This window comes from Serinus canaria, chromosome 21, assembly GCF_022539315.1.
Source record: "Serinus canaria isolate serCan28SL12 chromosome 21, serCan2020, whole genome shotgun sequence".
Classification (NCBI taxonomy): Eukaryota; Metazoa; Chordata; class Aves; order Passeriformes; family Fringillidae; genus Serinus; species Serinus canaria.
In genome coordinates, this window is record NC_066334.1 from 6,079,168 (window position 1) to 6,104,223 (window position 25,056).

General features: G+C 46.6%; 1 protein-coding gene across 1 annotated transcript in view; it reads right to left on the minus strand.

The window, feature by feature from the left end:
* Positions 1-3,105: 3,105 nt before the first annotated feature.
* Positions 3,106-25,056, minus strand: part of LOC103820796 (ATPase family AAA domain containing 3A) — a 29,161-nt gene continuing 7,210 nt past the window's right edge. Inside the window, exons 6-16 of the mRNA XM_009095546.4 lie at positions 24,590-24,755; positions 21,930-21,999; positions 19,286-19,441; positions 19,044-19,100; positions 17,988-18,113; positions 17,063-17,187; positions 12,843-12,894; positions 11,864-11,934; positions 9,029-9,196; positions 8,673-8,781; positions 3,106-3,476 (exon numbers count right to left, since the gene is read on the minus strand). Coding sequence (XP_009093794.2) covers positions 3,297-3,476; positions 8,673-8,781; positions 9,029-9,196; positions 11,864-11,934; positions 12,843-12,894; positions 17,063-17,187; positions 17,988-18,113; positions 19,044-19,100; positions 19,286-19,441; positions 21,930-21,999; positions 24,590-24,755 — 1,280 coding nt within the window. The 3' untranslated portion in view covers positions 3,106-3,296. The remainder of the gene's footprint in view (positions 3,477-8,672; positions 8,782-9,028; positions 9,197-11,863; positions 11,935-12,842; positions 12,895-17,062; positions 17,188-17,987; positions 18,114-19,043; positions 19,101-19,285; positions 19,442-21,929; positions 22,000-24,589; positions 24,756-25,056) is intronic.

A 25,056-nucleotide genomic window follows, 5' to 3' on the forward strand; every position in this document is an offset into this window, starting at 1 on the left:
TTGGGGTCAGGTTTTTAATTTCCTGTGCCCAGTTCAGTTAATTACAAACCCCCCAAACTGCCCAAATATTCCCATTTTTCTGCCATTCCCACTTTTGCTATTCCCTAGTGCCTCTTGTCTTGGAGCCCCAGGTTTTTTCTGGACCTGAATAATTGCCTGGTCCATATTTGTGTCCGTCTGTCTGTCTGTCCTTCCTGGTTGTGATGTCCAAAATTCCTTAGGATCTAAGGAATGACTTTTCCTTGAGCACTTATCAACAAGTGGGGACAGCATTTTGTAAGGGAGAAAATTCCACTGGGATAAGGATAAAATATTGAGCCCCTGGAACTGGTTATGTTAAAAAAAAAAAGGAGAAAAAAGCACTTTAAATCAATTTTTCCACTGACTAAACTCAGACTGAATGTAAAGCCTGGCTCTGCCCTGCTCTGGCAGCTGAGCTGGGTGGAAATATTAAAAATTAAGCAGCTGGAAAGGGTGAAGTGATGGCTCACACCTGTCAGGTTTGATTTGGTTGGTCCATGGCAAAATTCCATAAAAATCTGAGGATCTGGAAGAGGGGGAAAATTTTTTTCTACAGAGTAAAAATGTTTGTGTTGTATGAAAAGGGATTTTGGAAAAAAACAGGACAAGAGGGAAACAGAGGAGAGGGGAGGGGAGGGGAGGGGAGGAGAAGGAAGAAGAGGAGAGGAAGAGGAGAGGAAACAGAGAGGGAAGGAGAGGGGAGGTAGAAGAGGAGAGGGAAGGAGAGGAGATGAAGTAAAGGAGATGAAGAAGAGGAGAAGGAACGAAAGGAGAGGAAGAAGAGGAGAAGGAAGAAGAGAGGGAAGCAGAGGAGAGGAAGGAGAGGAGAGGAAGAAGAGGAGAAGGAAGAAGAGAGGGAAGCAGAGGAGAGGAAGGAGAGGAGAGAAAGGAGAGGAAGAAGAGGAGAGGGAAGGAGAGGAAGAGGAAGCAGAGGAGAGGAAGGAGAGGAGAGAAAGAAGAAGCAGAGGAAGAAGAAGAAATGAAATAAAGGAGAGGAAGAAGAGAAGAGGGAAGAAGAGGAGAGGAATGAAAGGAGAGGGAAGGAGAGGAAGAAGAAGAGAGGAAGGAGAGGAGAGGAAGAAGAGGAGATGAAATAAAGGAGAGAAAGGAGAGGAAGCAGAGGAGAGGAAGAAGAGGAGAGGAATGAAAGGAGAGGGAAGGAGAGGAGAGGAAGGAGAGGAAGCAGAGGAGAGGAAGAAGAGGAGAGGAAGGAGAGGAGAGTGAAGCTGTGGCAGAGCCAGGAGGAGCTGCTCACCCCAGCTGGGCTGTGGGGACCCCGCTGTGTGTCCGTGTGTCCTGAGCTGTGTCTGTGTGTCACCCTGTTCCCCTGCCCCTCCTCTGGCACCCCCATTTCTGTTCCAAAGGGGTTCCCAGGCCCCTCCTGGCCCTCCCAGCAGGGTCAGCCAGGCTGGCTCAGGCCCTGCACTCGCTGGGGAGGATTTTCACTCCTGAACCACCAGGACAGAGCCTGGAGTGCTGCTGGCCCTGACCCTTCATCCTTTTTCCTTTTTCCCTACACCCAAACCACTGCTGCATGCACCAGGCAGGGAGAGGCACAGCCCAGACTGCCAGAGAGGTCCAACTCTGCTCTGAGTCTAATCACAGAATCATCTCTACTGTGGTTGAAAAGCAATAATGGCTAATTTATTTATTTTTTTTAATATTAAATACACTTGCACAGGCAGATTTCAGCCAGGGCTTTGTGCTCTCCAGCCTGTGCTGAAGGGAGCAGCTGAGGGTGCAGAGAGCTTGGGCTGGGGGAGGCAATAGAAAAAGCACACTGTGATTTTATTTGGGTCAACAAGTGAGTGTATTTCAGCCATTCCTTCCCTTTCAATAAGATGTTTGTACAATAGAGAAGCAGTTCAGCTCCTGGAACTAAGCCCATCCTTTGCTGTTTGTCAGTAAAATAGTTTTTTGCATGTTTTGCATCTGAGTGGTTTTTTTTGCCCCAACCCTCTGAACCCTCTGGGGCACCCCAGAGCAGCAGCTCCCCAGTTTTTGGGCAGGGGGGTGACAGGAGGAGGTGCCAACACGGTTGGGAAGGTGTGGGCAGAGCTGTCCTGACCTCTGAGGAAGGGCTGTGGGATTCCCTCACGTTCTGGGACAGATTTTTGGCTCCTGCTGGCTGGGAAAACAGAGAAACTCCAAGATCCAAAACTGATATTAAAACAAATTCAATATTTCACTGTTCAATTCTGGGTGCAAGCTGCCTGCAGGGAGGAGCCTGAGCCTCTGGTGCCCATGGCCTGGAAGGGCAGGAGAAGCAGAGGAATCTCAGGAGAAGTGCCAGCTCCTGCCAGGGAACAGCTCAGCAGGGACAAAGTGGGGCTGGTGGCAGCTCCTGTGTGACAACAGCTCAGCAAGGGCACAGATTGAGGTCAGGCCAACGTGTTGGAGCTGTGTAGCTACAGAAGAGGCCTCAGAGCAGAGCACAGAGTTCAAATCCAGTTCAAATCCAGAGGAAAAAAATAAAACCAGATTTTCTAACCTGTCTCTCATATGCACAGAAGAACAAATGTCATCTCATCAAGGCAGGCTCGTGTTCAGGGCTTGACAAAGGCACATTGTCCCAGCTGCTGCAGAAAAGCAGCAGAAAATTCATGTGGCAAGAGCAGCTTGATGGCAGCAGTGGGAGCAAACAAGCCCCACTCACCTCTCTCTTCACACCATGCTGCATCTGTGTGCCCCAAACTCATCTCTCCACGGAGAAAAGGGATTGATTTACTTGGGGAAAAATGTGGGGCTGCTCTCAGAGCACTTGTGTTGACTCCAACTCGATCAGTGAATCCCCCCAAAAATCCACTTTGAAAAAAGTCCACTAAGAAAAATTTAAAAGTTCACTAAGAAAAATCCACTGAGAAAAATTTACTCTGAAGGGTAACTCAAGTGAGCAAGGAGCTGTGTCATGGGCAGGGTCTGGGGCTAAAAGGGTGAGAAATGGCTCTGTGGAGCACAAACCCATCAGACTGAAATGCACAGGAGGTCAGGCTTGGACAATCCCTGAGTTCCCACAGGCCCTGGGACACTGCAGAAACAGCTCAGAAGGATCTGAGCTCAGGCCACAGACACCAACACAACCAGTGGTGTTTCACCAAGGGGTCCTTTAATAAATTCAGTTGTTCCTGCCTTATTGAACCCATTTTGCTTTTCTGCTTTTGCACTTCAAACCCAGGGGAGCCAGGGCAGCCCCTCGCTGGCACCACGGGCTGCTCTCCACGGGCCACCCCACCAAACCTTTGCCTTTTTTTGCTCAGGTGAATCCTGCAGGTTCCTCACACCGGTGTCCCTTTGGGGGAAGGCAGCAGGGGGTTCCTGGCAGTCTCTTTGTTTGCTTCTGCACCTTCTGTTTTCAGCCACTCCATCTTCTGCCGGTGCTGCCGCACGGCGTCGGCCACGCGCGCGTCCATCATGGCCTCGGTCAGCACGCCGTCCTCCGAGGCGTAGGCTGCTGCCTGTGGGGACAAGGACACCTCAGACACCTCAGGGATGGCATGTCCCACCAGCAGGGGACATTCCAGACTGCTGCCTGCCTGCTGTTCCCTTCCCCAGCTGGGATTTGCCCCACAGCGCGCTCGTTCCTCGATTGCCACCGAGCTCTGCACACCTCTGGATTTCCTGGGAATAAAATCTCTGGTTTTGAGGAAAAAAACCCCACATTAGACTCCTTCAAATTTCCTCTCTTGCCCTAAAAGAGCTGCACATGTGAAGCCTGGTTTTGAGAAGAAAAAAACCCAACATCTGGCTCCTTTAAATTTCCACTCCTGCCCAAAAAGAGCTGCATGTGTGAAGCCTGGTTTTGAGAAGAAAAAACCCACATTTGGCTCCTTTAAATTTCCTCTCTTGCTCTAAGAGCTGTACATGTGTGAAGCCTCGTTTTGAGAAGGAAAGACCCCACAACTCCACACCTGATTCCTTTAAATTTCCTCTCTTGCTCTAAAAGAGCTGCCCTTGTGAAGGCTGGTTTTGAGAAGAAAAACCCCAACATTTGTCTCCTTTAAATTTCCTCTCCTGCCCTAAAAGAGCTGCATGTGTGAAGCCTTGTTTTCAGAAGAAAAAACCCACACTAGGGTCCTTTAAATTTCCACTCCTGTTCTAAAAGAGCTGCCCTTGTGAAGGCTGGTTTTGAGAAGAAAAGACCCCACACTTCCACACTTGACTCCTTTAAATTTCCTCTTTTGCTCTAAAAGAGCTGTACATGTGAAACCTGATTTTGAGGAGAAAAAAACCCAACATCTGGCTCCTTTAAATTTCCTCTCTTGCTCTAGAAGAGCTGCATGTTTGAAGCCTTGTTTTATGAAGGAAAGACCCCACACTTCCACACTTGACTCCTTTAAATTTCCACTTTTTCTCTAAAAGAGCTGCCCTTGTGAAGGCTGGTTTTGAGAAGAAAAAACCCAACATTTGTCTCCTTTAAATTTCCTCTTTTGCTCTAAAAGAGCTGCCCTTGTGAAGGCTGGTTTTGAGAAGAAAAAACCCAACATTTGTCTCCTTTAAATTTCCTCTTTTGCTCTAAAAGAGCTGCATGTGTGAAGCCAATAAAGTGAAGAGAGGTGGGTGCAGGGGGTGATGGAACCACTCCGTCCAAAGCAACAGAAAATTGTTTAAACACTTGCACAGCAGAACAAACAGAGTGCTGGGGGCAATATGGGCAACGTGGTGCCTCTAAAATGATGTTTAATGTGCCTCTAAAATGATGTTTAATGTGCCTTATCCTGCTTTCCTCCTGCCCTCCCTCAGGAACCTCCCTTGCATCACCTGTGGGCTGTGGCAGCTCCCACCCTGCACTCAATGCCTCCCAACTCCCCTGGCCAGTTCTGCTGGCAGAGGCAGCACAAAGGTGACCACAGCTCCTTGGGGCAGCTCCTGCCACCTTTGTCCCCAAAGAACAGGCCTGTGAGGCAGCAGAGGGACTGTCCCTTGTGCAGGGGACATGCAGGACAGCTGGGGCTCAGCGTGGCCACCCCGAGATGCCAGCACAGCACACGAGGCAAGAATGCTTGTGCTGCCAGCTGCACCCATCTCCAAGGTAACAGAGCAGCCCCCGAGCTGCAGAGTTCTAAATCTGGTTCCTCCCTCTGCAAGTGCTCCCGTGAGCAGGCAGGGAATGAGGGAGCTTGGCTGGATAGATCCTTTGGGTGCACAGGGATCCCTTGGGTGCACAGGGATCCTTTGGGTGCACAGGGATCACTTGGGTGCACAGGGATCATTTGGGTGCACAGAGATCCTTTGGGTGCACAGGGATCCCTTGGGTGCACAGGGATCCCTTAGGTACACAGGGATCATTTGGGTGCACACAGATCCCTTTGGTTCACACAGATCCCTTGGGTGCACAGGGATCCCTTGGGTGCACACAGATCCCTTGGGTGCACACAGATCCCTTTGGTGCACACAGATCCCTTTATGCACACAGATCCCTTGGGTGCACACAGATCCCTTTAATGCACACAGATCCCTTGGCTGTACAGGGATCCCTTGGGTGCACAGAGATCCCTTGGGTGCACAGAGATCCTTTGGGTGCACAGGGATCCTTTGGCTGCACAGGGATCCCTTGGGTACACAGGGATCCCTTGGGTGCACACAGATCCTTTGGGTGCACACAGATCCCTTGGGTGCACACAGATCCCTTTGGTTCACACAGATCCCTTGGGTGCACAGAGATCCCTTGGGTGCACAGAGATCCTTTGGGTGCACAGGGATCCTTTGGGTGCACAGAGATCCCTTGGGTGCACAGGGATCCCTTGGGTGCACACAGATCCCTTGGGTGCACACAGATCCCTTGGGTGCACACAGATCCCTTGGTGTACAGGGATCCCTTTAATGCACACAGATCCCTTTGGTGCACAGGGATCCCTTTAATGCACACAGACCCCTTGGGTGCACAGGGATCCCTTGGGTGCACAGGGATCCCTTTGGTGCACAGGGATCCCTTTGGTTCACACAGATCCCTTTGGTGCACACAGATCCCTTTGGTGCACACAGATCCCTTGGCTGCACACAGATCCCTTTGGTGCACACAGATCCCTTTGGTGCACACAGATCCCTTTGGTGCACACATCTTTATTCTCCAAGGTTCTGGTGCTGCTCTCAGTGCCTGAGCAGGATCCTCAGCACTGAGGCTGCCAAATATTCCCCCAGCACCTCTCCTGTCCTCTCACACTGCAAAGGTTTTACTCAGACCTCCCTCACCCCCCCTAAACATTTTTATTTGTTGTAAAATAAAAATTCTTTCTAAAATAAAAATTAAAACAAAAAATAAAAATTAAAATTAAAAATATTAAAAATAAAAATAAAATTAAAAATAAAAATATTCAAAAAAATAAAAATAAAAGCAGGGCTCTCAATGCAGCCCTGGTGGGGTGTTTGAAAATAAAAAAAAGAGCTTTTTTGTGCTCAGGGAGGAAGGATGCTGAGCCACCCCTCCTCCCTGGCACTGCACAGCCCATCCAGGCCAGGGTGGAACCTCCTGCCAAGCTGTGCAGTTCATGCTCTGCTGATTTTCTCAATGACTTTCTATTTTTAGAAAGCCTCAGGCCCTCACTGTCAAGAAAGCAAATGGGAGAAGCAGCTGCCCCTTCTGGGAGTAGCTTGCACACACAGAAAAATGGTACCAAGCCTCATTTATATTCATACCTCTGCCTCCTCTGTGGGCAAATTTTAACCCATTTTCTCCAGTGCAGCAATTCCTGTTTTATCCCTCCAACCCAATTATGAACTAATTGTGTTTGGTGAGGATGGAACAGATGACAAGTCCAGCCTGAATGAGCTCATGGTTCACTTCAGCCAAGATTTGTGGTTTATTTGAACCTGGCCAGACTCATCTGTATCATTTAAATCCCATTGATAATGAAAATAACCTGATTTAAAAAAAAAAAAAATCCCCCACAAAAATACAACAGCTATTTTTAAAATATAAACAAGATTCAGGGAGTAAAATAAAAAAGCATTTATGGCAGTGGCAGAAAAGGCAAGGAAATGCCAGGAAGCTCACCCTGGGACATAAAACTCCTGGGAATTCTCCTGAAGTGCTGCCAAAACAGTTTTCCAAGATTGCAGCTTGGAACAGTGCAAGGTTGCTTGCAGGTTTTGACATTTTACCTAAAGCACTTTCTCAGCAGCTTTGAGTCAGGGCTGGGAACTCTGCACAGAAGGAGCTGAGGGGGTTTTGAAGGTGAAAATGCAGAGTCCATGCTGGAGCAGGGAGGGCAATGGAAAAGCACAAGGACAGAAGGGAATGCTCAGACTGCTGCAGGAGAGATGAAAATGGATTTTCAGCAGGCACAGCCTGCCAGCCAGCAATCTGCTAGAGGTTACACTCTTGGCTTTTCTGCTTCTTTTTTGCTCCTGTTGGTGAATTCAGGAGAGCCAGAGGCAGACTGAGAGAGCAGTGGGCAGAACTCCATGGGAGTGACAGCAAACCCAGCTCAGCCCAGCTCAGGGTGGAGCTCAGCCCCTGAAAGCTGCAGCTCCTGCTCACTTTACCTGAGATGGGCTTTTGGCACTGATGTGTTTTATCAGAAATCCTTTTGTCTGGATTTGGGAGAAGCTGAGAGGCCTCAGAAATGAAATGGAAACAATAATTATCTGCTGCTCTGGGATGCAACAGGTGGATCTGGGATTGGTTGTTTTTAATTAACGGCCAATCCCAGCCCAGCTGTCTGGTCAATCACAAGATTTTATTCTCATTTTTATATCCTTTCTTCTATTCTTTTAGAATAGTTTTAATTGATCATTTTCTTTTAATTTATATCATAAAATAATCAATCAGCCTTCAGGATTCTCATCCCTTCCCTCCTCCTGGGAGCCCTGAGAACACCCCCCCAGTTTTTCAAGGCAATATTGGCAGGAGAATCCTCGTGGCAACTCCACTGCTGCTGCTGCTGGTGATGCTTTCACCCCCTAAAGCTTCAGAATTTCCCCCAAAAGCATCTCTGGGATGGGCACCAACATCAGGGATCTCTTTTGCTGAGCCTCCTGAGCTGGAGCATGAGTGTGGCCAGCCCAAAGTGAGCCCAAAGTGACCCAAAGTGACCCAAAGTGAGCCCAAAGATCTGCTGGACCTGAACTCCACCAGGGATTATCAAAGCTGGAGCTCTGGGTGGGATGAGGAATTGGGCTGAAATCCCAACAGCCCAGAGGCAGCAGGGTCTGGGACCACCCCAGGGACAAAGGGAACTTGCCCAGGGACAGGAGAGCTGAGACTTCAGAATTAAAGACTGAAACCTCCCAGGAGGGGAAAAGGAGGGGAAAAGGGAGGGAAGAGAGGGAGGGAAAAGGGAGGGGAAAAAAGGGAGGAAAGGGAGGGAAAAAGGGAAGGAAAAGGGAAGGAAAGAGGGAGGAAAAAGGGAAGGAAAAGGGAAGGAAAGAGGGAAGGAAAGAGGGAGGGAAAGAGGGAAGGAAAAAAGGAGGAAAGGGAGGGAGGAAAGGGAGGGAGGAAAGGGAGGGAAAAGGGAGGGAGGAAAGGGAGGGAGGAAAGGGAGGGAAAAGGGAGGGAAAAGGGAGGGAAAAGGGATGGAAAAGGGAGGGGAAAAGGGAAGGAAAAAGGGAGGGAAAAGGGAAGGAAAAAGGGAAGGAAAAGGGAAGGAAAAAGGGAAGGAAAAAGGGAAGGAAAAGGAAGGGGAAAAGGGAGGGAGGACAAAATCCCCTCTCACCTGCCATGCCACAGCAAGCTGGGAGATCTCCCGGCCGGACATGCCCTCGGTCAGCCTGGCAATCTCAGAGCACTTCTTGCCATAATCAAACTGAGCCAGCTTCAACCTCCTGCAAAGCAGAACCACCTTTTGGTTGATGTGCAGCCACAGCACAGGAGTTCCCACTTGCATCCCTGCCTCCTGAATTTAGTTTTTAAGGACACAACAAAAACTTTGGGATGGCCTCGTATGGAGAGGTACCTCCCAAGCCTTGTGCTGCTTGTTCAAAGAGGGTTTATAGGCAAAAAACACAAAAAGGGGATGAGGAAAACACAAAAGGGGATGTCCAGGGTGGCAGAGCTGTGAGGGGCACTCACTGTTTGCCCTCTGTGGCTGGCTTGAGGACGTGCTGGTCAAAGTACATCCTGACCAGGCGCTCGCGCTCCTCCAGCCTTGGCAGCTCGAAGTTCACCATCTCATCTATCCTGTCATTGATGGCCCAGTCAAACTGCTCTGGCTGGTTGCTTGCTAAAACAAGCATAAACCTGGAATTAGGGAAAAAAAAAATATATATAAAAAGAAAGGATAGACTGACAAAGCAATAAAAATCAAAATCGATGAGCTGAGTGTGAATGGCGGGAGCTGCCGTGGTTGGGATCAAAGATGTTTCATCACCTGAAAAAAAACCACCTGGATTTCTTAAAAATTGCTTTTATTCCTTAGAAATTGCTTTTATTCCTTAGAAATTGCTTTTATTCCTTTAGAAATTGCTTTTATTCCTTTAGAAATTGCTTTTATTCCTTTAGAAATTGCTTTTATTCCTTTAGAAATTGCTTTTATTCCTTTAGAAATTGCTTTTATTCCTTTAGAAATTGCTTTTATTCCTTAAAAATCGCTTTTATTCCTTAGAAATTGCTTTACCAGCATCCCAAAATGTGTTTTGGGCTGTTTAGAACAGTCTGAAGAGCTCAGAGCAAGCTCTGCTCCAGGTCCTGCTGCATTCTGGAGCTGGAAATCCTTTTTTTATTTATTGCTTTGTAATGATGCTTCATCCCTGTGCCAATACTTTAATGCTTTAATTGATGCCACCAGTTTAACAGTGCCCAATCATTTGAAATGGGCTTTTAAGCACAGCTATTGGAATATTGATGTTCTTGCTGGCTGGCTGAATCATTGGCTACAAGGGGCTCTGTTCTCTGCTGTCATTTCTGGAGACAACCTGGCCAAGCCAAGACTTTTTTACCAACAAAGACCTGCACAAACACAAGCCTGGATTAAGGATTGCCTGATATTCAGGCAGTTTGCTACCCCACAAGATGATTTTGGGAAGCTGAAAAGCAGCAATTCCCAGTTCCTGGTGCCAATTCCCTGCAGAAGGAAGAGCTCTCCTCAGGGTGTCACCAAAGCACCCCATTTCCACAGCCCATTGCAGCCATTTCACCCCCCTGCTCCTTGCCCAGAGCAGCAATAAGGCTGCTCAGAAGGAAAAAGCAGAGTATGAATCACCAGGGCATGGTCAGCGTCCTCAAATGGCTCATGGTTGAAATCAGGGCTCAATTCAAGGGCAGAGCTCATGGCAAAGGAGAAATCAGCTGTTCTGAGCATCCCCAGCAGCCCAAAAAGCACCCACAGAGCAATTTAACATCAGGGGAAAGAAAAAAACACCCCCAGAACCCCAAAAAGCACCCAAAGAGCTCTTCCAAAGCAATTTAAAATCAGGGGAAAGGAAAAACCACCCCCAGCAGCCCAAAAAGCACCCTCAGAGCAATTTAACATCAGGGGAAAGGAAAAACCATCCCCAGCACCCCAAAAAGGACTCCCAGAGCAATTTAACACCAAGGGAAAGGAAAACCATCCCCAGCAGCCCAAAAAGCACCCTCAGAGCAATTTAACATCAGGGGAAAGGAAAAACCATCCCCAGCACCCCAAAAAGCACCCAAAGAGCTCCTCCAAGACAATTTAAAATCAGGGGAAAGAAAAAAAACCATCCCCAGCAGCCCAAAAAGCACCCTCAGAGCTCCTCCAAGACAATTTAACATCAGGGGAAAGAAAGAACCCAAAAAAACCCCCCAAAAAATCCCAAAACCAAAACCAAAAAAACCCAGAGCTTTTCCAAGACAATTTAAAATCAGGGGAAAGAAAGAACCATCCCCAGCACCCATTAAAAGAAAACAAACAAACAAACCCCAAAACCAAACCCAAAAAAACCCCAGAGCTCCTTCAAAGCAATTCAAAATCAGGGGAAGGAAGAAACCAACCCCAGCACCCAAAAAAGCACCCTCAGAGCTCTTCCAAGGCAATTTAAAATCAGGGGAAAGAAAGAACCATCCCCTGCCTGTCCCTGATTTGCAGGACAAATATTTATTGTGATTATCCCTGCAAATATCATGAATTAATTATAATTCTACTGAGCAATTTATAGAGCAACTCCATGGGTCATTTCAGAAGGGATTTGCTCTCCTCCCAAAAGGAAAAGCAGAGTTCTGGCAGGATCAACAGCTTGCTTTAAACAATTGATTTATTTTAGAAAAAACTCCTCTTCCCAGGCACCTCTGGGACAGACACACAAACAATTATCAGTCACAGGGGTCCAACAAGTTCAAGAGACCCCCAAGGAGAGAAAATATCCTGGAATTTTTTGTCCTTCCAGGATATTTATTTCAATCTCATCAGGTTACTGACAAGGTGTTTCACTCCAGCCTCTCTGAGGGGAGCTCATCATAAAAAATCTTCCTTTCCTCACATAAAGCCAGAGAGAATTTTTTTTTATGGTTTAATTGTGACAGGAGAAATTCTAAAGTTCACACCAAAAAATCCAAAATGATTGGAGAAAGGTGGAGGGAAAGGTCACCTCTCTATCATGACAGGCAGGAAATGGCTCTGGCCAGGATAACTTGGAATTTTTGTGGTAGGGATTTTCCTGGGCTCTTGTATAAACAGAAGATAAATATAAACATCAAAACACTCAAAATGTCCAAACACCATCAAAGTTTCAGGAAAAAAATTTTCCTTCTGTTCTGATTTCCAAGTGCCAGGAAAATTAGAAGGAGGAACAGGCTACATGCAGCACATCAAGTGGAAGGGGAATATTCTCTGCAGATTTTGTTCAATCCCTCAGCACAGATCATTCCCAACCTCCATTTGTGCACCAGAGACCCTTTAAAGATTTTTCTCAACCCAGGGAAAATCAGCTGCTGGAAGTGGATACTCACTTGTTGCTGTGCTGCCCTGTTCTGTGCAGAAATGCATTTAAAGTTGCTCTGAGATCTTCACTGATTTTCTCCTGCAGAGATGAAACCCAAAGGAGGATCAGCTGCTGAGGGCTGCACACAGCTCAGAGCTTCCACCAGCATTAAGGACAAAGGGAATTCTGGTATTTGACCATTTGTTTATATTCCTTTTTTTAGGCAGGAGCAGGGGAATGTCACTGTGATATTTTATGAAAAATCCCTTTGCCAGGGTTTTTCTCCTGAGAAGCCTCAAAACAGAAATGTAAACAATAATTATCTGATTGCTTGGAATGTGGTCTGGAGGTGCATCTTTGATTGGTTCCATGTGAACTGTTTGTACTTAATGACCAATCCCAGTGGCAGACTCTGGGTTTTTATTCTCATTCCTTTCCACCCTCCTGATGTAGCTTTTCTCTTTCTTTAGTATAGTTTTAGTATATAATTTCATTTTAATATAATATAATATAACATCATAAAATAATAAATCAGCCTTCTGAGAACTTGGAGTCAATTCTCATCTCTCACCTCGTCCTGGGGACCCTCACAACAACACTGCAACAGGAAAAGGAGCAGGAGGAGCAGGAGAAGGAGGAGGAGAAGAGCAGGAGCAGGAGCAGGAGCAGGAGCAGGAGCAGGAGCAGGAGCAGGAGAAGGAGAAGGAGAAGGAGAAGGAGAAGGAGCAGAGCAGGAGCAGAGCAGGAGCAGGAGCAGAACAGGAGAAGAGCAGAAGGAACAGGAGAAGGAGGAGGAGAAGGAGAAGAGCAGGAGATGGAGAAGGAGCAGAGCAGGAGAAGAGCAGAAGGAGCTGAGCAGGAGAAGGAGCAGAACAGGAGCAGAGCAGGAAAAGGAGAAGGAGAAGAGCAGGAGAAGGAGCAGAGCAGGAGCAAGAGCAGGAGAAGGAGAAGGAGCAGGAGAAGGAGCAGAGCAGGAGAAGCAGAGCAGACACACACCCAGCACTTACTGTGGCCCTTTTCCTCAGGAATGCATCTGCCTCGTCCACGAAGAGCAGGAGGCTGCAAAAGGAAAGCACTCACAGTGACAGGACAGGCTAAGCAGGCCTGGGGAGCCTCTGCTTCTTTTTAGCCAGGGCTGGGATGGAATGTGTGAGATGTGATTTCTTGTTTGGACTCAGGTGTTTTTAGCTCTTATCTGTGTTGGAGTCTCACCAGCCCTGAGCTCCACACTCCACTCCACCCAACTGAAAATGGAGCCCGGCCTCCCTCTCTGCGAGGCCTTCCAAGGAGAAAGTGTCCAGTTCAGAAATGACACCTCAATTATTCTCACTTGGAACCCAAGAACCAACCAGCCATGGCTGCAATGGGGAGTTTTTATCAATTACACAAAACCACCCAAACCCAGGGAGGAGGAGGAGAAGGAGGAGGAGGAGGAGGAGGAGAAGGAGAAGGAGGAGGAGGAGGAGAAGGAGGAGAAGGAGGAGAAGGAGGAGAAGGAGGAGAAGGAGGAGAAGGAGGAGAAGGAGGGAAGGAGGAGAAGGAGGAGAAGGAGAAGAAGGAGGAGGAGGAGAAGGTGGAGGAGAAGGTGGAGGAGAAGGTGGAGGAGAAGAAGGAGGAGAAGAAGGAGGAGAAGGTGGAGGAGAAGGAGGAGGAGAAGGAGGAGGAGAAGGAGGAGGAGGTGGAGAAGAAGGAGGAGAAGGAGGTGAAGAAGAAGAAGAAGAAGGAGAAGAAGAAGGAGAAGAAGGAGAAGAAGAAGAAGCTGAAGAAGGTCCAGCCTCTGCCCTACAACCTCCATCTTGCCCCATATATTTCTATATTCTAAACCCCAAACTCGGAGTTTCCCAGCCTGTGACATCACACCCTTCTATCCAAACTCCACCCCCACAATCCCAGCTCCACCATTCCATTCTGGAAGCTTCTCCTCAGCCTCAAATGCAATGCTCTCCTGAGGGTCAGTGCCTGGCAGCTCAGAAATCTGAAATTCTCTGTGCCCAGGGTTCCAAGAGGCTCAGCTGGTTCCAGGATCCTCCTGCCCCACAGCTGCCAACACCCCAAAAATTGCACAAGGAACTTCATTTCCTCAGGCAGCATTTTGGAGCTGCAGCAACCTGTCCATGGTGTGCACCTGGCCCAGCCCAGCAGCTGAAAAATGGATTTATTTCAGCCACCCCAGGCCATAAATCTGCCCCCAGGCCTCTGGAGCTCTGTCCCTGCTGTTCAGAAGCAGAATGGAGCATGACCTTAAACTCCAGTGGAGTTTGAAATCCAGCTGGGAGTTTTCATGGGCTCAGGCTGGAGTTTGTGCTGGCTTTCACTGCCATTGAAATTCAGACCTGCTCAAGTGCAATTTTAGCATTCCCTCCCCTTTAGGGAGAAGTGTGCAGGGCACAATGCAGAAATCTGGGTGACAGTGACACCTCCCTGCCATTGCTCCTCCTTGTGCCCCTCTGAGAAGCTCAAACCAGAGTCCTGCCCTCAGCCTGCTTTGTAATTTCCTGAGGTTTTTCCTTCCCAAACCACAGCAGCACTAATGGAATGGCTTTGCTACCTGTGGAGAAGTGAATTCATCAAATCCATGAATTATTCACCAAAATAAATTCACTTCTAACCCAAGGGCAGTGCTCTTCCCAAGGGACTCAGCCTGTAAAGATGTTTAGCAATAACAGGAGCAGGTTGCTCATAAAGCTGTCACAGCTTGTTTTACCTCCTTGCCTAAATTCAAACCCAGCTTTTCTTCAAACCCCGCCTTTCTTCAAACCCAGCTTTTCTTCAAACCCAGCTTTTCTTCAGACCCAGCTTTTCTTCAAACCCAGCTTTTCTTCTAACCCAGCTTTTCTTCAGACCCAGCTTTTCTTCAGACCCAGCTTTCTTCAGACCCAGCTTTTCTTCAGACCCAGCTTTTCTTCAAACCCAGCTTTTCTTCAGACCCAGCTTTTCTTCAGACCCAGCTTTTCTTCAAACCCAGCTTTTCTTCCAACCCAGCTTTTCTTCCAACCCAGCTTTTCTTCAGACCCAGCTTTCCTTCAAACCCAGCTTTTCTTCAAGACCCAGCTTTTCTTCAAACCCAGCTTTTCTTCAGACCCAGCTTTTCTTCAGACCCAGCTTTTCTTCAGACCCAGCTTTTCTTCACACCCAGCTTTTCTTCAGACCCAGCTTTTCTTCAAACCCAGCTTTTCTTCAGACCCAGCTTTTCTTCAGACCCAGCTTTTCTTCACACCCAGCTTTTCTTCAGACCCAGCTTTTCTTCAGACCCAGCTTTTCTTCTGACCCAGCTTTTCTTCAAACCCAGCTTTTCTTCAAACCCAGCTTTTTTTCCAGGGGATTTCAGGCCTGTTAACATCTTCCACCCAGCCCCAGCTTCTCCCAAATATTCTCTGCAGAAAAGTGGCTGTTAGCACAATTTCAGCTAAATGGGAAATAGCTAATGCTGGTGGATATTCAGAATTAAAGATGTTTAAATACTTCAGTGCTGCTGGAGGTGAGAATATTGATTTTATGGACACGTGTAAGCTTTGATCAGGCAGTGCAGGGAGCTGAAATGAACCAAATTTCTTATCAGGGCAGAGAAATTCAGAGCCAGGCAGTGTTGTAAAAGAATTCCTGGATGGAAGCATCCAGCTGAGTATCCTCACATCTCCTCCAACTTCTCACTTAAATTCTAAGCTCACTTAAATTCTAACACCTTCCCTTCTACAGCTCCTCGGGATAGAAGCTTAAAAATTTAAATCCTGCTTTGAAATCCCTGCTTTTTTTTCTTTGTAAGGGGAAATGGAGAGATTTAGGTGATGAATGAAGCAAGGATTAAAAGAGACACTGCAAGATAATGTCCATCTCAAGCAATCAGAGAACACATAAATCAAATTTACAGCTCTGAGCTCAAACCAGCACAGAACCCAAAGTGACACCTCCTGAAAGTTCAATATTGAATTTTCCCATCCTGGCTGGACAAGAATCTCTGCAGTGCAAAAATCCATTTAAATTGGCAGGAGCAAATGAACCACACACTCCTACAAAATCAGGGAGCCAAAATTCAGCCTCAACCTGAGGAGTCTCTGCAGATTAAAATTTGATTTTAAAAGTGACTGAAAAAGCAAAAGTTCTTTTTTTGTGTTTGTGATTTTTGTATATTTTTGATATTTTATACCTGTTTGTGATTTTTATGTCAATATCTGTTTGTGGTTTTTATGTCAATATCTCCTTACCCTCTTTTATTTCTTATCATTCCCTCTTTTCTTTCTTATCTTTGAGGCTCCAAAGTAAACCAGAAGCTGCATTTAAATACCAGCAGTGTTTATAATCTGAGTAGCTGCAACAGGGAACGTGCAGAGTGTGAACACCTGATTTATGCTAATCTTCTAATTACTGTCAGATCATTAATCACCCTGAAGGAAAACTGTCCCAGCTTTAAGTGGGCACAAGTCTCCTCCAGCTTGGTGAGATCAGACAATCAAATTGTGACTGATCTGGAAAAGTTGGTGTAAAAAGGGTTTGAGAGGACAGAAAAACAAATGTTTTCAGCTTTTAAAATATTACTAATTAACAAGGATTCAGCCATTGAGATGCTGTGTTGCCTCACTCAGGAACAGCAACTAATTTATTGTGATTATTCTTGCAAATATCATGAAATAATAATTATACTGAGTAATTGCTAGAGCAGCTCCATGGGTCATTCCAGAAGAGATCTGCTGTCCCCACAAAGGGAAAAACAAGATTCTTGCAGGATCAACACCTTGCTTTCTAACCATTCATGTATTTTAAAATAAATCAAGTTCAGAGCTGAATTACACTGCTGGAGTTGTGGGTGAGGGTTTTTGGAGGAAAAACCCAAAGTGACCATTCATGTATTTTAAAATAAATCAAGTTCAGAGCTGAATTACACTGCTGGAGTTGTGGGTGAGGGTTTTTGGAGGAAAAACCCAAAGTGACCATTCATGTATTTTAAAATAAATCAAGTTCAGGGCTGAATTACACTGCTGTAGTTGTGGGTGAGGGTTTTTGGAGGAAAAAACCCAAAGTGACCATTCAGGTATTTTAAAATAAATCAAGTTCAGGGCTGAATTACACTGCTGTAGTTGTGGGTGAGGGTTTTTGGAGGAAAAAACCCAAAGTGACCATTCAGGTATTTTAAAATAAATCAAGTTCAGGGCTGAATTACACTGCTGGAGTTGTGGGTGAGGGTTTTTGGAGGAAAAACCCAAAGTGAGGATTAAAGAAAAGCTCAACTTACCCTCTCCTACTGGTGTTGGCCCAGTCAAAGAGTTTGTGCATGGCTGTGACCCCTTCCCTGCCCATGGGGGCCACGTCCCCTCCTGTCATGATGGCATAGTCCATGCCTGAGTGCACAGCTAATTTCTGCAAGGAACCAAAAACCAGCAAATTAAACCTTTTCTTTCCCTGCAAGGCCAAGGAGGGTGAAGAGGGAATTGAAGCAGTTCAGTCCTGTCAGTGCTGGTTTGCAGAGGGGAGTGTTGGCTTCTTTATGTTCTTTAGCATTAAATGGCAATTTTTTATTTTTTTATTAAAAATAAACCACATAAACCCAACAGATGTGGATATGAAGTGGCTGCTGCTGTGATTTTGTTTATTTTTTCCGTTTCTGTCCATCTCTATGGGCTTTAGAAACCCAAACTAGGTGGCTTTAGAAATCCAGTAGGTGCCACAATCTCAGAAAATTACTGGGGTAGGGGTTTAATGGGAGGACAGAGGAAAAAAATTCAATTTGCACCAGTTTGGCAAATCTGCCATGGTTCAAAAGTTGATGAAACCTCAGGTGTTGTGGACAAAAAATCAAATTCTGACTGCAATCCATGTAAAAATCCCCCTGTGGCTGCCCTGGAGGAGCAAAGAGCCATTGGGCAAGGGCATAAACCCAACAGAGGTGGATATGAAGGGGCTGCTGCTGTGATTCCCACAAATAAATCCCAGCTCCAAGGGCCCTTCCCAGGTGCAAAGGCTCCTCTGCCTCCTCTCAGCAGCACAACCCAAGAGGCTGCAGAGGTGCAGAGCTGCCCTCTCCTCCCTCCCCAGCAGGAACACCAGGTTTGTGCAACACTCCAGCAAGAGATTCCAGCCCAGGGAAGCTCCAGAGGCCCTGGAATTTCCAGAACACTTTGCAAAGTGCAGGTTGGCAGAATCTTGGCAGGGTTTTTTACCTTAGCAAAAAGAGTTTTTCCAGTGCCAGGGGGACCGTACATCAGAATATTCCTGTAGAGGCTTTTGTTCTTTTTGGTGTTTCTTGTTGCTATGGCAATGTCTCTCACACGTGCTTCCAGCTGGGGCTGCAAGAAAAGAATTCCAATTTAAGGATCAGAAGGTACCAAAAGAGCTGCACCTACCAGGTTCCCAGCCCAGTACCTGCAGGAAGGAGGCAGCACTCCAGGCTCAAGCTTTTAAGTCTTAACTTCAGCTGCTCCTGACTCCACACCAAGGTCATTTCCTGTCCTATGTGAGGATTTTTGGTTTTCTGTCCACTTGGCTACAATTCTTTCATAAGAAAAAGCAGCAGTGCAGGAAGGAGTGCAGTGACTACTCTAGGAACAGATAACACCTAAAGATTCACTTCCTAATGGATGCCCTGGGAGGGATATGTCAAAACATAAGCAACTCTTGGCAGTGCTAATTCCTTCTCAAGCCATAAATTCATATTTTTATTCCTACTGCATTTGGGGGTACTGGGAGAGAGCTATTCCTGCAGGAGCATTTTCTCTCAGCAGCTCTTCCATTTACCAGATAACCAGGAATCAAATTCAGAAGCAAATCTACAGAAGGAGCACTAATTAGCAAGTTAAGAACCAATCTCAGGGTGGGTAGGAGCACTAATTAGCAAGTTAAGAACCAATCTCAGGGTGGGTAAATGCACAGAATATTTTGATTTTTTTGGCCTAGAAGCTGGTTTGGGTTCAGTTATCCTTAATTTCAGATGGTACAAGTGGAATTCTGAATCTTCACGTGCAGACTACAGAGAGAAACTGCAGCAGAGCAAGGACTGAACTAAGACTCCCAACTGCTTTTCAGAGAGGGAAAAAAGGTGAACAGGCTGCTTAATGCATGGCACAGTGAACACAGGAGCTTATTTATGGTCCCAAGGGTGCTGTGACTCCAAAACTGCAGGAATTACAGCTTTAGAAGGGAGTTTAAGGAACCAGCAGCTCTTGTTTGGAATCCAAAGTCATCCTTCACAGCCCGAGACAGGAAAACAGAGTACTCACACTGAGAACAACTCCTTCAAGGGCATCCTGAGCCTTGCTGGTGAGACGTTTACCAACCTTGAGAGGACAAATTCAGTTACTCACAGGTAGGAAAAAGCCACATTTTAACAACTCACAGGACTAAAACACCTTAGAGAGCAGCAGTGGGCTCAGCCCAGCCATTCCACCTCCAACATTTCATCTCTCCAGCCCCACTGCCAATCCCAGCCTGAGTTTAGCACAGAACCAAAGGTGAATTTTACCTTGATGGGATGTTTCAGAGCCTCCAGCACAGTGATCCTGGAGGTTTCCCTCACCAGGGAGGGTTTGCCCAGCCTTGCCTCTATGTAACGCCCTGCTACAGCCGTGGCATTTTTGGCAGAATAAACCCCCACTGCCAGCAGGGTCAGACCTGCCACCTGCAAGAAAAAAAAAAGGGGGAAAGATGAGCAAAAAAATCCACTTGGCAAGGCAGTGGTGCTGTGTGCAGGCTGCCCTGTGGTGGGGAATTAAGATTCAGGACAAATGCTGAGCAGGAGGGGTTTATTTTTGGTAAGGTGTTTTATCCCTGTGCAGACAGTCAAGGTCTCACACTCCCTGCTCACTGACTGCTCCTGCACAGCAAAAAAAAAGCAGAGGAAGCACAAGTGAAGCGTTTAGTCCTGATTCCAAAAGTACATCCTGCCCAAAAAAAATTGTGGGGATGTCCAGATTTTCAACTAAATTGAGTTATGAAGATAAAGCAGCCACAGCAGCCAAAAAATGGGGGGTTGAATTTTTAACTAAATTGAGTAATGAAGATAAAGCAGCCACAGCAGCCAAAAAGTGTGGGGCTGAAATTTCAAGCAAATTGGAATAAAAACGATAAAGAGTGGGGCTGAATTTTCAAGTAAATTTGGGAATTACCAGCATGGGGATGGGAATTGCCACCCTGGGATGGGAATTACCACCATGGGATGGGAATTGCCACCCTGGGATGGGAATTACCAGCATGGGATGGGAATTGCCACCCTGGGAATGGGAATTACCACCATGGGGATGGGAATTACCAGCATGGGAATGGGAATTACCACCACGGGAATGGGAATTACCAGGATGGGGATGGGAATTACCAGCGTGGGAATGGGAATTACAACCATGGGAATGGGAATTACCACATGGGAACAGGAATTACCACTATGGGAATGGGAATTACCAGCATGGGAATGGGATTTATCAGCATGGGAATGGGATTTACCACCCTGGGACTCGGAATTACCACCCTGGGATGGGAATTACCAACATGGGAATGGGAATTACCACCTGGGGATGGGAATTACCACCCTGGGATGGGAATTACCAGCATGGGAATGGGATTTACCACCCTGGGACTGGGAATTACCATCACTCACTGGGCTGTTCCTCCAGAAACCCCCCAAAATGAGCCATTCCCATCGATCTGCCAGTGAAGCAGAAAGATTCCAGACTCTGGAGTCAGCTTAAAGCTGATGCCAATAATTTCTATCAGAGCAAAGAGCAGACTGCAGCAATTGCTTTGAAAATAAGCTGAGTTCTCCTGCAAGGACAGATCAGGGTGAAAAGCCTCAAGGACAACAAGGGTGGCACTGTTCAATAAGCCATGAGGCACCATCTGTGAGCTCTCACTCTGCTGAAATGGGTGACATCACTTCTGCTCCGGCTGGGAACACCCAGGGATCAGAACTGTGAGTGCCAGGATGCAAAGAGTGAGGGATCTCCATGCTCAGCTCCAGAGCACAGCACAGATTTCATCTTCTGAGCAGCCTCCCTCTAAAAACAGAGCCATGATCTCATGCTCCCTTGGACCATCCAGCACAAAGTTCCCTGTGCCTGCATGGAGCTGATGTCACTTCCTCAGACTTCTGCTGATGTTCAGGTCAGAAGATACAGAGAAAGAGAGCTTTAAAAATGAGTTCTGTGTCAAACAAGAAGTATCAACCCAAAAACCACTCCAAAAATTACTCTGATACCAGGGTGTCGTGGTTTTGCATGGGAGACATTTATCTACCTTTTTATCAGAAAGTATCAAGCAAAGGAATCTGATCAGTAAATAAAGTGAATTACACTGAAACCACAATAAACCAAAAAACTTTCAGCAAAACCACTAAAACCACAATGAACCAAAAAACTTTCAGAGAACCTCCTGGGTTCTGCTTGGCTGGGAAAGGTAGAGAAAGAGCAGCACTTAGAGCTGAAAACTCAGGTTTCATTTATAAGAACCTTAAAATAACCGACTGCTTCTTACCTTGTAGTAATTTCAAACTTTTGAAAGCAACAGAAAATACGAGTTCCAGCTGTGTTATCTCCTTTCCAAAAATACATTTTCCTTTTTCTTTTCTTTTCTTTTTTAAGCTAAATGTCCCAAATTGACAAGAGAAGACCAAATGACAATTTGTATCTGGGTCAAGTGACTGCACAGCTCAAAGCAGCAAGCCCTGATCTACAAAGGGCTCGGAATGCTGCAGCCACCCCAGGAACAGATGACAAAAGGAGCCACTAAAAGCTTGTCTTGTTCTCCCCAGAGCTCTCAGGCAAAGGATGTTTTGTGTCAGCCCATGTGTAGAAAATCAGAGGGTGGAGCAGATGGTGGTGACTGATTTAAAGCAAAAATTTCTATTTTCACCAGCCACGCTACCAAATTTATATTTTCACTGTTGTTTTGTTTTCAGTGTTACCCTGAGGAACTTTCTGTCCCCAAGATTCCACCTCCAAGCTCTTCTGTCCTGTGAAAAGAGGCTGGTCTGGCTTTTAATCCATTTATTTAGCACTTCTCTAAGTGCTCTCCAGGCTCCACCAAAATTAGATTTAAAGCAGTGACACCACCAGGAGTTAAAGAGACATTTACAAGCAGGCTGTTCTGGAAGTTTCTGCCAGGTTTGCTGAGCTTACCGTGGCTGTGACTTTATCCCAGTCTGTCACAAAAGCACGGAATCCTTCCCCAAAGAGCATCCCAGCTGTCCTGTGGCAAGGAGGGAAAGGGAATTCAGGGACTCAGCTGAGACATTTTAAAACAGGCTTTCAGATTGGATTAAAGATGTTCATCTTCCTCAGAACACGTCAAAGCTAAGGGCTCACCTCAGAATTGGAACGTGAACAAGCATGGAAAATATGTTTATAATCATCTGAAAAGATGTTTATAATCATCTGAAAAGATATTTATAATCATCTGAAAATATATTTATAATAATCTGAAAATATATTTAAAATCATCTGAAAATATGTTCATCATAATTTGAAAAGATATTTATAATAATCTGAAAATATATTTATAATAATCTGAAAATATATTTATATTCATCTGAAAATATATTTATAATCACCTGAAAATATATTTATAATCATTTGAAAACATATTTACAATAATCTGAAAATATATTAACAATAATATGAAAATACATTTATAATAATATGAAAATATATTTATATTCATCTGAAAAGATATTTATAATAATCTAAAAATATATGTATAATAATCTGAAAATATATTTATAATCATCTGATGCCTACACCTGAGCTGGGATTAAGTCCAGAAAAGCACCTGGCCCTCAGATGTACAATTGACTTCTTTAATGCATTATTTGTGCTGGACTGGAGGTGTTGAACTCTAAAGCTCTTTCTGTTCAAAATCTCAAGGGATCTAAAATGAACCAATTCCAAAGCCAAACAGCCCAGAGGGGCCAAAGTGCAGAACTGAGGGGAACTGAGGGGGTCTCAGAGTTACTGAGCTCCAGGACTAGGGGAAAATAATCTGTTAGAAAAATTGTATCACTCTGAATAATGAAATAATCTGATAGAAAAATTGTATCACTCTGAATTATGAAATAATCTGATAGAAAAATTGTATCACTAATTATGAAATAATCTGATAGAAAAATTGTATCACTCTAAATAATGAAATAATCTCTTAGAAAAATTGTATCACTCTGAATAATGAAAAAATCTGATAGAAAAATTGTATCACTCTGAACTCTCTGGTTGCCATTCAGGTGACAATGTAGCGAGACAAACCAGAGAGGACACACAGCCCTGGGATTCCTCCGAGAACAAACCCCAGGGTCTCCCACAGGTGGGGACACACCTGGAGAACACCAGAGGAACAAACCCCAGAACCTCCCACATGTGGGAGAAGCACCAGGCTGAAATTCCTCAGGGGAACAAACCCCAGGGTCTCCCACAGGTGGGGACACACCTGGAGAACACCAGAGGAGAAAATCCCAGATTCTCCCTTATGTGGGAGAAGCACCAGGCTGAAATTCCTCAGAGGAACAAACCCCAGGTTCTTCCACATGTGGAGAAACACCAGAGGCACAAACCCCAGGTTATCCCGCACACATGGAGCAGCTCCAGAGGCACAAACAAACCCCAGGTTCCCCCACATGTGGAGAAACACCAGAAGAACAAACCCCAGGTTCCCCCACACACACGGAGCAGCTCCAGAGGAACAAACCCCAGGTTCCCCCCCCCACACACGGAGCAGCTCCAGAGGCACAAACCCCAGGTTACCCCACATGTGGAGCAGCTCCAGAGGAACAAACCCCAGGTTATCCCGCACACATGGAGCAGCTCCAGAGGAACAAACCCCAGGTTCCCCCACATGTGGAGAAACACCAGAAGAACAAACCCCATGTTCCCCCACACACATGGAACAGCTCCAGAAGCACAAACCCCAGGTTCTTCCACACATGGAGCAGCTCCAGAGGCATAAACCCCAGGTTCTCCCACATGTGGAGAAACACCAGAGGAACAAACCCCAGACTCTCCCACATGTGCAGAAATACCAGAAGAACAAATCCCAGGTTCTCCCACATGTGGAGCAGCTCCAGAAGCACAAACAAACCCCAGGTTCCCCCACACACATGGAACAGCTCCAGAGGCACAAACCCCATGTTCCCCCACATGTGGAGCAGCTCCAGAGGAACAAACCCCAGGTTCCCCCCCACACACGGAGCAGCTCCAGAGGAACAAACCCCAGGTTCTCCCACACACACATGGAGCAGCTCCAGAGGAACAAACCCCAGGTTCTCCCACATGTGGAGAAACAGCTCTAGAGGCACAAACCCCAGGTTATCCCACACACACATGGAACAGCTCCAGAGGAACAAACCCCAGGTTCTCCCACATGTGGAGAAACACCAGAAGAACAAACCCCAGGTTCCCCCACAGGTTCCCCCCACACACAGAGCAGCTCCAGAGGCACAAACCCCAGGTTCCCCCACACACATGGAGCAGCTCCAGAGGCACAAACCCCAGGCTCTCCCACACATGTTGCAGCTCCAGAGGCACAAACCCCATGTTCCCCCACATGTGGAGCAGCTCTAGAGGCACAAACCCCAGGTTATCCCACATGTGGAGCAGCTCTAGAGGCACAAACCCCAGGTTATCCCACATGTGGAGCAGCTCCAGAGGCACAAACCCCAGGTTCCCCCACACACATGGAGCAGCTCCAGAGGCACAAACCCCAGGTTACCCCACACACATGGAGCAGCTCCAGAGGCACAAACCCCAGGTTCCCCCCTCACAGAGAGCAGCCCCAGGCCCTGCTGCCCCACCTGAGGGACTCGAGCACGGTCTGGCGGTGCTCGGCGGCCTTGAGGCGGATCTGCTCGCGGATGATGTCGGCGTTCTCGCGCTCGGCCTTGGCGCGCGCCCGCGCCTCCGCCTCCACCCGCAGCATCTCGTTCTTGTGCCGCAGCTCCATCTCCCTCTCCACGGTAGCTTGGGGGGAAATAAACAGCAGAGAGGTCAAATCTGGGCTTGGGAGAAGGAAAAGCTCAGGGAAGTCGCTGTGCACTGGAAGGAAGAGAAGCAAAACGGTCCCAAAGGAGGTTTTGGAAGCTCTGTTATTTCAAAAGTGGAATTGTGTGAAAGGAGAAGGAATGAGAAATTCAGGAGAGAAATAACCCAACCCCTAAAAGGTTTCACCACTGGGCTGTGTTATTCAGGCTGCATTTCCCTCACAGCTGGCCACATCTGGGCTCGGAGCAATCCACCCTTCCCATGCCATTCAGTTAATTAA